Source organism: Passer montanus, unplaced genomic scaffold (genome assembly GCF_014805655.1).
Source record: "Passer montanus isolate IOZ18808 unplaced genomic scaffold, ASM1480565v1 scaffold7, whole genome shotgun sequence".
Classification (NCBI taxonomy): domain Eukaryota; kingdom Metazoa; phylum Chordata; class Aves; order Passeriformes; family Passeridae; genus Passer; species Passer montanus.
Genome location: NW_024372147.1, coordinates 357,775 through 370,099, shown reverse-complemented (window position 1 = coordinate 370,099; position 12,325 = coordinate 357,775). Strand labels below are relative to the sequence as shown.

At 32.3% G+C, this 12,325-nt stretch overlaps 1 protein-coding gene across 1 annotated transcript in view; it reads right to left on the bottom strand.

The window, feature by feature from the left end:
- The window catches only part of LOC120512088 (contactin-associated protein-like 4), a 199,951-nt gene that overhangs the window by 43,000 nt on the left and 144,626 nt on the right, over positions 1-12,325 (bottom strand). Inside the window, exons 10-13 of the mRNA XM_039730013.1 lie at positions 11,698-11,869; positions 5,529-5,635; positions 3,224-3,343; positions 701-898 (exon numbers count right to left, since the gene is read on the bottom strand). Of these exons, the coding sequence (XP_039585947.1) occupies positions 701-898; positions 3,224-3,343; positions 5,529-5,635; positions 11,698-11,869 (597 nt within the window). The remainder of the gene's footprint in view (positions 1-700; positions 899-3,223; positions 3,344-5,528; positions 5,636-11,697; positions 11,870-12,325) is intronic.

Sequence of the window (12,325 nt, the reverse complement as noted above, 5' to 3'; positions counted from 1 at the left end):
AAAAAAGTAAACAATGAAGATTTTACCTCCACATTATTTAGAGTGCTTAGGTGTTCAGAGTAAAGTCTTTTAACACCATCTCTGCATCAGTAACAGGTAAAATTTAAATAGACTGCATAACTTCACTTTTCTTTAAGTATATCAGACTTTTCTTATAATTGCCTTATTTCTTAAGGCAATTATAATTTTGTCAATCATCCACATTTTAACTACTGAGCTTTCTAAGAGTGCGTATACTGGATAGTGGAAATTCAATGTTATTGATGTGTTTTGTCAAGTACTCACAATATGCACATTAAGTGCACACATTAACTTCTGCTGGTATCTTACGCACTAATTTGTGCTCTTTTAGGAAACTATTTCTTCAGTAATAATTTAATTCCTTTTTAAAAATTAAAAAATTATTGGAAGACCAAACAAGACAGGATCTTAATAGCAATCTCTGTTAATTTAAAAGTCTTATGAGAGCAATTAACTTGTGAATTTAATTCTCTGAAAGAAAATAATTATAAATCGACATTTGCATTTTCCTGGTTCAAAAATCTCTTGGCAACTTACAGTAATCTGAGAATTCAATATTTGAAGTAGTTCAAACTCCATAGCATCAAAACACCACAGCCTTGATAGAAATAAATAACTTTAGTAGCCAGCAAAATAAAAGCCATGATGCAACATAATAAGGTTTGTCTGCTTTACTTACCTGACTTATCTAAAAGCCTTGACTTTTTGCAGTAGTAAGCAAGCTCCTGTTCACAGTGATCTGCCAGGTTTATTGTAGCCTGAAGCTGGTCTAGGCTGGCAGAATACTTGAAAAACACAGTGTGTGGGTTCTCTCGATTAGCACTTTTAACTCTGGTTAGATTGGTGCTGTTATGCTGCATAATTGTCCACGTTGCATCTTTCAAAACACATGTGAAAAGTAAAAAGAAGCAGAGTGTTGTGTAAGTTAGTGAGGGAAAGAGCATGTATGATGAAATCACCCAAACTTCAAGATAACAGTAGTCATGGTGAAGGCTTGTATCATTCTTCTATTTTGTATTTTTGCCAAGACTCTTCACCTGTGAATAGGTTAAAAATGAGCTTATTCTGTTTCAGCTCACTTTCAAAACCTGTAACTCTCACTTTCCTGAGCAAAACCCCTTTCAAGATAGGGGTGGGAAGGCTTCCAGTTAAAGCCCATCTGGGACAGTCAAGTTCAGATTCATGGTCACATTTATGGCCAGCATAATTTGGAAAAAAAAAAACCAAAAACCAAACCATGAGAAATCTTATTTTTTTTCCTAAATTTTAGTATTGGTATAATATTTCAGACACTCTAATAGCAGTATTCTAACTACTAGACCTATATTTCATATCATCAGCTGCCTTCAGGCCACATATGATGGACCATATAAAAATATCCATAAAGAGGAAAGAATGATGGTCACTTAGGATAACAGTCAGAAAATCTAAACAAAATATTTTTTATCTAATTATAAAATTTTATTAAGGACATAATTAGACTGTCAAGAAACAGACAGCAAGAAATGTGAATTTAAATTTTGGTTCCTTTGTTTTGGGTGCTGTTTTCTATAATTTTGCGTTGGTTTTTTTGTAGATGGATATACATACAGACAGAAATACATCTAAACATTACACTGAACATAAAAATGAAGACAAGCACTTTGGATATTCAACTCATCACACTCACAAAATTACCCAAAAAAAGAAAAACAGATAACAGCAAAGTTTGTAGCATTTAAATTGGCAGTGTGTACTGTAGGCTTTTGATTCTGAAACTGACCTCCACAAATAAAAAGGAAATGGCACCTCCCTCCCAGCTGCCTGAAAATAGAGCCCCATGAATGTCAAAGACAAGGTACTGCAGTAAGAAATGTGGGCATCTGCCTTCCCTGCCTCTGGTGGGAAAAGGGAATACCAGTCATGAGGAAACTGGGAACAAAACAAATATAGAGGATTCATCCTGTCAGAATGCATCTTGAGATGAAGAACTGATCAATAATGTTTGCTTAATGTGGTGAATAAAGAGTGATTGAGGAAAACAGGAACAGCTGTTCATGGACACACAAGGATAAATCAGACACTACACTGTACCTTGGAGAGTTATACCCACTTAGAAAAATTGTCATCTTTCTGCTATGATTCTTTGGTCTCTTTTTAGTCTCACAGGACACTAGAATATTTTTTTTTTAAGAGCCTGTGACAATCTAAAATGTGCTTATGGTGAGCAAGCACAGTTCACTGTAGAAGTCAAAGTCAGGAGCTGACATGGTGAGGCTAGGTAAATTGCTCAAGTCAACATCAAAATCTTACTATAAGGTTTCTAAGTCAAGTTCTCAACACTTAGGGCATATGTAGCTCTAGCCAGTTCAAATCTAGGTTGTTAATGCATTCTTTTAAACAGCTCTAACCGTGTAAAAATAATTTTTTTTGCCAAACAAAACAATAAAATGTTCCAGTCATTTTGGCTGGAAAGCATTTCAAATAAAAGCAGCTAAGTAAACAGTAAAGGAGACAGCCATAAATCCAGCAGTAATAAATTTCAAAAAGCCATTTAAATTCAAGCTTCATTGAAAGGATATATACCAATATACTATATACCATACAAAGATAACATCAACTGCTGTGTTAAAAAGCAGAACAAAACCAGATTCTGACAGCTAAAACTTCTAGTAATAAACATTATCAGATTTAAAGAACTGGTTGCAGAAGGGCAAGAGGGTGTCCAAAGGTGAAGCTGCAAGCATCTCACAATTGCATTTGTATTCTCTAAAAGATCACCTTGAAAGATGAAATTTAATATCAATATTCCTTCCAATAAAGGCCAGATCTAAATTAAAATTTTTCAAGACGATGGGAGAAAGTCAGAAAATTTCTCATAAAACATAACTTATTCTCATTTTTGTAAGTATCCTCAAGAAGTTGCAACTTCAATGAAAACAAAGCTGCTCCCCAAAAATGAACAAGTATGACATTGTCTCCATATGGAACACATGCCCCATTATGCAAAGCATAACACTCACAGCCTGAATCCTGTTATAATTCTAATTTTTATGCCTAATTATTTGCCCAATATCTTGAGCTAAGTAGTCACCTTCATTTTGTTGTTCATGGTTACATTAAATTCAAAAACTGCAGAGACTTCTCACTTGATAACTCATGTTTCAATATAATGAGCATGCATACAGTCACAGCTGTAAGTTAAGGAAGTTTCTCATCTCACCTGTCATATTGCAGTATACGAGAAATGGTCCCAAGGGGCCACTTCCATCTGAATCAATATTGTAGAAGCCTGAAGTGTTCCCTCTGTGCTTATAGGCTTCACATGATTGCTCATAGATGGCTGTAAAAGAACATATTCCATCACAAATGTAATGGCATGATTTTACATTTTATTCAGAGAATTAAAAAAAATGTGCATGACTCTTGACATTTAGTTCTCTGCTAAAGAATGAAGAAAAATTCATGCAATCAAAACTATATCTTTATTAGAAATTGTTAAGCATATTTGGTTTTATTTATCGTGGAGACCACATGGTGCATTTTTAAGCATTTTATTCTGTATTTCCAACTCAAAACATCTCAGAGAAAAACACAAAATATAGGGGAGTAAACAGTTGAAAAATTGCTGAAAAATGCTAGAATGCCAAGGGTATTACTTAGACCCTGGTAATCTGATTTTGAGGAAACCCCCATTAACTACCTCAACCAAAACCGATTTCTGTTGCTGCTGTTGTTGCAACGTAAAGCACAAGATAAGCATTTTTTGGCTTTCACACTTCTTCGTTTCTTCCCATTTTAAACGGAAAAGCAAGTGACTTGTCAGAGATTTCAGTAAAAGAACGAAATTAGCAAAGACAAAATGACAGCTCCTTGGTTCCCTGTCATGTACACTTTACATCAGTCTAGGTCTAAAAAAAATCTGTGATACCTCTTATATATCAAATATCTGAGACAAAAAAAGAGATGAATGAGTCCACCTCTATAACTGGATCTCAGAAAACATGATGGTAATGTCACAGCTGGACACATTTATCTAAATTCTCTTTAATTATTATATTTCTTTTGAGCAGTCATAATGTTTTTATCTTTCATCTCAAAATTAAACTGCACTCTATCAGTTATCAAAACTTTAAAAAATTCTGCCAAAAAGAATGAGCTGTTAGATTAATAATGAAAAGTAGTTATGAGTGCTATACTTTTTTTAAATAAATTATGATTTTAAAGAGTGATATCTTTCTATTTTTTTGCCTGATGGTTACTGACATTATATGGCAACAACTATAAAAAGAGACAAACCATTTATTTTACTTACTCTATGAAATAGCCATAATAAACAATTTTTCCAATTTTCAAGTGCAATTTCATGGTTCCTGACAGTAAATTCTTTTAGCTAAATTTAGAAATTACAAAAGTTCAGTTATTCATTATTACTTTTGACAATAAAAAAAATATCGGTAACTCATATTATTACATTTCTCATTAAGTCCTAATAATCAGGAAACCCTAGCCTCCCTCTATCCTCATAGAAATGATTCAATTTGTGACTTTTCAAATTGCAATGAATCAAATAACTTTCATCTTCACTCTGGGCTCATCAGACGTCAGTGGGGTACAACATGGTATTCAAAAGCTACTATTGGCATATTTTCTGTTTTAGATAGTTTTTCTTAATACTGTTATTTATGGTTGGTGTTGTCTTTGTATGAACAAGATTTAAATAGACAGTCTTCTAAAATCAGTGATTTCTCAAAGAATCCCATTTAGGTGGCCACACATTCTTTTTGTAAAAGCTGCCAAAACAGATTGTATAGATTTTATATAAACAATATATAAGTATAGAATTCTTTATTTGATGATTAGGACAATCTTTTTATTAAAAAAAAAACTTAACAAAATAAACAGTAAATTTCTATGGATTTTTACTTATTATAGGCATGTAATGAAAAACAGCTTACTTATTTTTAATTCTTCCCAGAACATGCTGATAGCAGTACCAAAGTAAAGCATCTCCTGTGTACCTAAGTTACATTCAATTAGGCTTTCAAAATGTGTTTATTTTATTTTCTTCTAATCTACTTCCTGATCAAACAAACTATATAAACTTCTGTTTGAGGTTTAGCACAGGATTATCTTTGGACATGCATGTAGTCCCACTGGCTCAGAAATAATAAATATTAGTTGTTATGATGAATACAGATGAATTTACCATATTTATAAATGATACTTTGATTCAGGATTTGGAGTTATATGGATGAGAGAGGATATTGCTATCTTATATAAAATACAAAAAATGTAAAAGAAAAACACTTAAATTTTCAATCAATTTTTTGTTACCTTTTTTTGAGTTCCCAAGGCCTTTCATCAAACCAAATTATGAGTATTTTTATGTCTGAAAACATTTTATGAATGTTAAGTTCAAATGGTTTTTACTTCGGTTTGCTTTGTCTTTTTGTTTTGTTTTGTGGTGAAGAAACTCAAGCAGAAGTAAAAGTATCGTCAGAAATCAGAAAACACCTCAGACTTACGGTAGTGACAAGTAGCTCCCTTGTAACCAGTATTGGCACAGTTACAGTGGAAAGTGTTCCAGGACTGTGAGCACTCACCACCATGTTCACAGTAATTAGGCAAACACCTAAAATGAAAAACAATGTGCATTTTCATTCTTTTGACTTCTTACTATTGTACTTAGCAAGAAAAGCAAAATCCTGGAAAAGAAGTATAATATGAAGGAAGTCATCAAGGTCATAAGTAAGGATGCCAATGTAAGGAAAAGAAAATTAAGATAATTTCTTCCCTGGCATTCCTTTTGCTTATAAAAACATCTTAATTATGTAACAAGCTTGTGAGAACAGAAATAAGGTTTAAGATACAGAATTGTTATTACCATTCAACTGGTCACAATTCAATACAGACTAATAAACCAATTAAAGATTCATGTGTTGATAATTCAATGGCAAGTTTTACAATGACTGGAATTTCTTCAACACCATGTATCAAAACAAAGCAACATTACAGAAGATTTCTTTCTGTTCTTGTAAAAATAATAATAAAACAAATCACCTAACAAATAAACCTAACCACAGCACCTGACATCTACTTCTTATTCCAAAATCCTATTTACTTTCTATCTTAGAAAATGTTCAATATGTCGGTTCCAACATAACTATCTCCTTGTAAAGCTGGTTTCCATTCTGATAATATGACCAAGATCCTGAAGAGTTTTGATTACTTTCTTCTAAGTATACAATGTTGACTGAGAAAATAATTTACCTGTAACTTCTTAGTGTTTAGGAGTGCAGCACTATACTAAAGTATAAAATAATTGTGACATGAACAAAAATTTTTTTTTAAATGCAGCTGAAAATATATTGAAATAGATTTGCACACTTCAAGAAATTATTCACTAGCTTTTAACCAATTATTAAGTAGATTTTCACCTTAGAAATTGGTTAATGTTCTAACTGCACTGGGTTTATGTGTATGATACAGTTCAGAAAGTGTAAAATGACTGCACTGTTTACATTAGCCACAGGAAAAAACCTAACAAAACCAACATGCCCACTAACATTCACAGGATCTTAAAATACCTTTTAATTCATCCATGAAATGTTAGGAGAATATTAAATTAGGATTGCAGAAAGTCCAGCATTTCACACATCTGCCATATGAATAATTCAGGGTCTTTACACATTCACTGCTCATGGCACTCAAAGAACTTTATCTTTCTTTCATGTTTATAAACAAGGATAAGTGGTTTTCACAGAAGAGAGTTAAAATATGTAAGTATCAGGTGAAGTATAGGTAAAGTAAGTAAACTGATAGATGTCACCTGTTTTCAAGGAAATCTGTGACATTTTTTTGGCAGTGAAACAGCTAATCTTGTTTCTATTCTCTCACTCAAAAAATGTATTCCTAAGACTAGTCAACAGATGATATATGTCTCAATGAATTCTGTTTTGGAGCTTGAAGATAAAATTTAGGCACGAGGCTTACAATTATTTTGATTTTAAATACTTTGTTTGACAGAACTACATAAATATGCATACTAATGTTTCTTAGGTAAACGCTCTAATTCTCTTTCTAATCATCAGTTATTATAAATACAAATCTCTAGTAAAACTGCCATTCAAGACCTTCAGTGCATTCACTGACAGCTGGTCTGCTTTTATTTTAGTCACATTTTGTGTCTTAGGCCTTTTTGATAAAGACATTATCCAAAATTGTGTTTTACATGGTCTTTACTTGTATTGACTCCCTGTTCCTACTAATTAATCTTCCTAATATTGTTCACAAGATGAAAAGCTTAGAAGAAATTGATGATGCTTGAGCCAATATTAATGAAAGTGAAAACAAGTTGAGTATAATTTAAATCTTTTAACGTTAAATTTAAATCTTTTAACATTAACTTTCCTCTGCTTCAGAATGTATAATGGAAAGTAGCCACCAGCTACATCAAAGACAATGTAAATTACATTATATCCTGTGACCCTACTCCAAAGTAAGATTTAGAACACAGCTTTCTTTGAACATGCTAATTTTCTAAAGAATATTTCTCATATTTGAAACAGTATTTCTAATACTTTATCTATAGAATTGAATTTTTGGGTTCATCGCCATGTCTGCTAAAATAAGAAAAGCAACAGCTGATTAAACATTTACCATGTATTTCTTGATAATATGCTTTTAAGTGTATGGCTTCCGAAAATAATATAATATTTTAAACCAAGGCAGCAGCCTATTAATAACTATAAACTGATGTTGAAAGGAGAATACTGATCCAGAATATGAATATAGTGATAAAGAAAGGGAAAAATAAGAACTTTATATGTCAATTTTCAACTAGACACACTTTTTTGTATACTATTTCTTTATCTTGGTTCTAAATTATGGCTAAAATATCCTTTTTAAAAAACAAATAACTGCTGCATTTTAATGCCTATTATTTCTTCATTCTTCAGCTCATTAAAACAAAAATGTGAAAAAAATTATTTCAGAACTGTGATCGTAATTTTTATTTTTGGTTTTTTCTTTTTAAAGATATAAACTCATTCAATCTGTTTTTTGTATGCTGCTGGCAGGACAAAAAGCCAAGAGCTCCTGGTAGGAAATTGTATGTTTCTGTGTAGGGCTCAATATAATTAGGACAGACACATCTGGTACTCTCTCCTCAGAGAGTTAGCATAAATATGCTAACATTGTAAGGCATTTAAATGACACTGTGTCCTTTAAAGTGATTTTGTGAATGGTTTATAGCTAATTAGGAGTTATTAAACCAATATATATTGATAAAGGAGCTGAGAGAAACGATATTAAGGAGAAATATATGAAGATAATTGTTTGCATGCATAAGAGATATATGAGCAAACAACAATATACAGTTATCATGTAATAAAATGCCTAATGGAGGGATCACGGAAAGACTGATGACTGAAAATAGTCATAACAATTTAAGACTAAGATAAGGAATTAGAAATTTTATCAGACTGAGAAAACTGAAAATAGGAAAATGGTAAGGCATTTGTTTGTATAAAATGAATTAAAAAGTTAATAATTTATATTCAGAAAAATTAATTATTAACTAAACATCTCTCCATGAAGACTCTATATCCCATAAAGAATTTTCTTCATATGCTAAATGTGTATATGCGAGGCAAAGAATGAATTAAATAGAATTGTTTTCAGTTTATTTACTATTGCATATAAATTCAGTTTGTTATGCAAAGAGTAAATTTTATTTGTTTTTATGCACTACAAGGACTACATTTAGGTGTCAATCACTTCTATTACACAAGCCATCAATAACTCCGGAATTTGGGCCATGCTTCATGATTTGTAACTGAAGATGTAAAGACTTGCATAAAGATTCCAAGACAAAGAAGGGATTTGTTTCTGCTCACCTGTAGGGAGATATTTACTATCAGGAACACAAATACTCATTAGCTTAGGGCATTCAAAGAGATTTAAAAATCATGGTAGGAAGAAAGCATTTTTTTCTCAAACAATGTGGTGCACAGGATAATACAAGCTGCCTATCAAATATTGTTTAAAACATGTAAGTAGTTTTAATTTTGCCAAATATATGTGCTTTATCACCTAAAATTTATGGTGAGATGTAGAATTAATTTGATAAAGAGAGACATAAAGTTTTTTCCAAACTATGAGCTGCAGATATTGAATTAAATGAGACTGTGCAAGGAAACCGGGAAAGAAATAGTCCCTGAAGCAAGAACAAGACCAGACAGGATTTTTAAAAGCAGTCTATTTTGAAAAAAAAAATATACAAGGAGGATAATGAGATATAAAAATGAGTGGATTAAACTTCTATTTTGATAAATTAGGAAGACATATGCTTAGCATGATAGGAACTGAAAACTAAATCTTTGTTTAGATTGGGAGCCAATGCAAGAAAGTACAATGGTCAATATAGAAGAAGAAACATGAATTAACATTAGAAAATATTAGAGAAAACAAAACCAACCAACAAAAAAATCTCCCATAAAAAGGTGCTTTTCCTTTTGTATCACTGATCTTGAGAAAACACACATAATATTGATGAAGTATGAAAGTAATATAAGCTCAAGTAAATGAAGTGTGAGAAAGTAGTAAAAGTTAAGTGTTCTGACACTTGTATACTCCAAATAATGCTGGATTTATATATACTGAGATTTACATAGTGGCTTTAAACATAATTTATTGTTTATTTATATACTTACAATCTTTTTAAAAACTACATGTACAAACTTACATCTTATGGCCAATCAACACAGAAAATAGCTGGAATCGCTACATAAAAAAATGTACCATCTTTCATAGGTAAGAAATGGCTGTGTTCATGGATGAGGAAATGGCTTCTAAACTGAAACTCTGAGATGAGCATTTTAGGAGGTCCAAAGTTATTGTGAACAATGGAAAATTCATGGTAAATCAGACAGAAATTGGTGTCAATTATATTGTGAGACAATTGGGTGATAATTTACTCATAATCTTGCTTAGATACCCTTTAATGTGCTTGACTAAAGAATATGCAGATTCTCACATTAGATTCTTTTGACCTGATTCTCTTTGTGATTTTTGTCTTCATACAAGCAAGAAAACAAGCAGTGTAATAGAAGTAAATTCAATTCCAGAGGACAAAAACCAGCAGTGATGCAGTGCTGTCGAAGCTGGAAGGAAGTGTCATGAGGTCCTTCAAAGAGGAGAGGAAGGAGAGTTATGACTGAAAAGTGAGAAGATAAATCAAAGGCAGTAGTATGAAAGAAAGGCAAAAAGAAACATCAATGAATGTGGCATGGCAAGTATAAGTCCCCAGTAAGCCATACAGTAAAGTTTTGACTGAGGCCAAACTGTGTTTTGGCACATGTCTATCACACTTAGTGCCTATTGCAAATAGGATAAATAAGGGATAAATTAGCACAATTTTTAGATACATATATATATACACATATATATATGAACTGCATATGTTTTTAATGTATGATAGGTGTAGAAATATTAGTGAGAATACACACTACAAACACAATTGAAAGGATCACATTGTAGACAGAACTTTTATTCTTGTCTTGGACTTTTCTCTCCTAAAACTTTTATGAAGAATTAGATAAATAGCTAGTACCTTTTCCATCTTTAATCTAAAAGGAGCAGATGTTTGACTGTTTCCAAAATAAGAACATGGATAGCTGTACACTGTGTTGTCTCTAGGAATAGATTGCAGGTCACAGAAGTAAGGCTGTGTGACTGATCCTGAAACTGGCTGTTTTCTTAAAGCAGATCTCTGCCTACAGTGTTTTCACCAAAAGACATAACTTTTGAAAAATCTTGTAATTAAAAAGACAGACTTTTTGAAATCAAAAGACACTTTATGAGGACTAGAAATATAGAAAGTGAGGGAGAATTATTCAAAAGTACATAGTTCCCCTCTGCCTGCTGTGTCCTTTGGGTACAGCCTTTCACATGGGTCCAAGTAAAACACTGTGGGATTAAAGACAGCATAAGTGTCTGTGACTGCATTCTCTGGAGTCTACAGAATAGTACTTCTACTGACTGTGTGTTTGCTCCCTCTCTTCTCAGCAGCTTGTGTTGTTCTGCAACCCCCTCTGCTTTTACTACACTGAAGCCAAGCAATGTCTTTCCTTCAAGCATTTCTATTTCTGAGAATGTATACAGTCTTTCCTCTTTGGGGAGGAACTTTCCTTTTGGGGAGGGACACTTCAACTAGCCTTTCTTTTAGATAATGTAATGTAATTCTTTTAGATAGATACTAATTGCAAGTTGTGAGATTAGTTCTGACCGTGGTCTAAAAGACAATTGCTCATTACTGTGATGGATATTATCTACTGTGTTTCTGGGGAGGTAGAATATAGGAAACAGCAGTAACTTGTGAAAAACATAGTATTTTAAAGGGTGGATGGGACTACAGGTTGCAGTAGGGGATTTGTGTCTGCAGATTACTAGAAAATGAAGCAAGATGTTTAAATTTGTCAGAAACATAAAATCATTTTAGTCAAAGTTAATTTTATTTGCAGTGAAAGAAGTCTATTTGCTATATGCTACATATTTTGCATTTATTCTGGATTTCTGAATTCTTACAAAAGAAACAGCATGCCATTTTGTAAGTTTTCTGTTCTTTGTCATCAAATCACTATTAAAAACAAAAATAGACATAAATAAATTAATGAGTGAACATTATTTTCTTACCTGTCTCTAATGCCACATATGTCTATCTGAAGATCACTGAAATTGCCAAAACCGTTTTGCTGAATAGAGATCATATCCACTGCTTTGTTACCAATGGAAATATGTCGCATGCATCCTTGAAAACCACCAAATGAGGTATTACATTCAGAAATGTTTCCACTGCTTGGACAGCCTGAAAAAAGAATAAAAAACTGGAGCTGAAAATAAATATTTTATTGGAAAACATTATATACTCCAAAAGTAAACTGAACTTTTATAACCTCTACACATTTTAAACTTTGTGATTAGAGGGCTTTAGCCAGAGACTCTTCTGATAAGCCATGGTTGTATAAAAGAAATGCTTTGCAGTCTTACTGTTTTTATAGCATATGCAAAACATCACTAAAAATTTTGTTAAAGGATAACCTAAACAAAAGCTCCAAAACAATGAGTGGAATCAAGATATGTGAGATCTTAGTCCTGGAATGTTAGGTTACAATACAAGGTCACTTGATTTGAACAAGTTTTAAGTCACAATTGAAGTCAAATAAAAAAAACCCAAACAGTTACTAAGTCCAGTGATTTTACTCTGTCAGCTATTAAGAATATTTTGTAAAGTACTGAAATTTCTTGTTGCAGACAATCAATG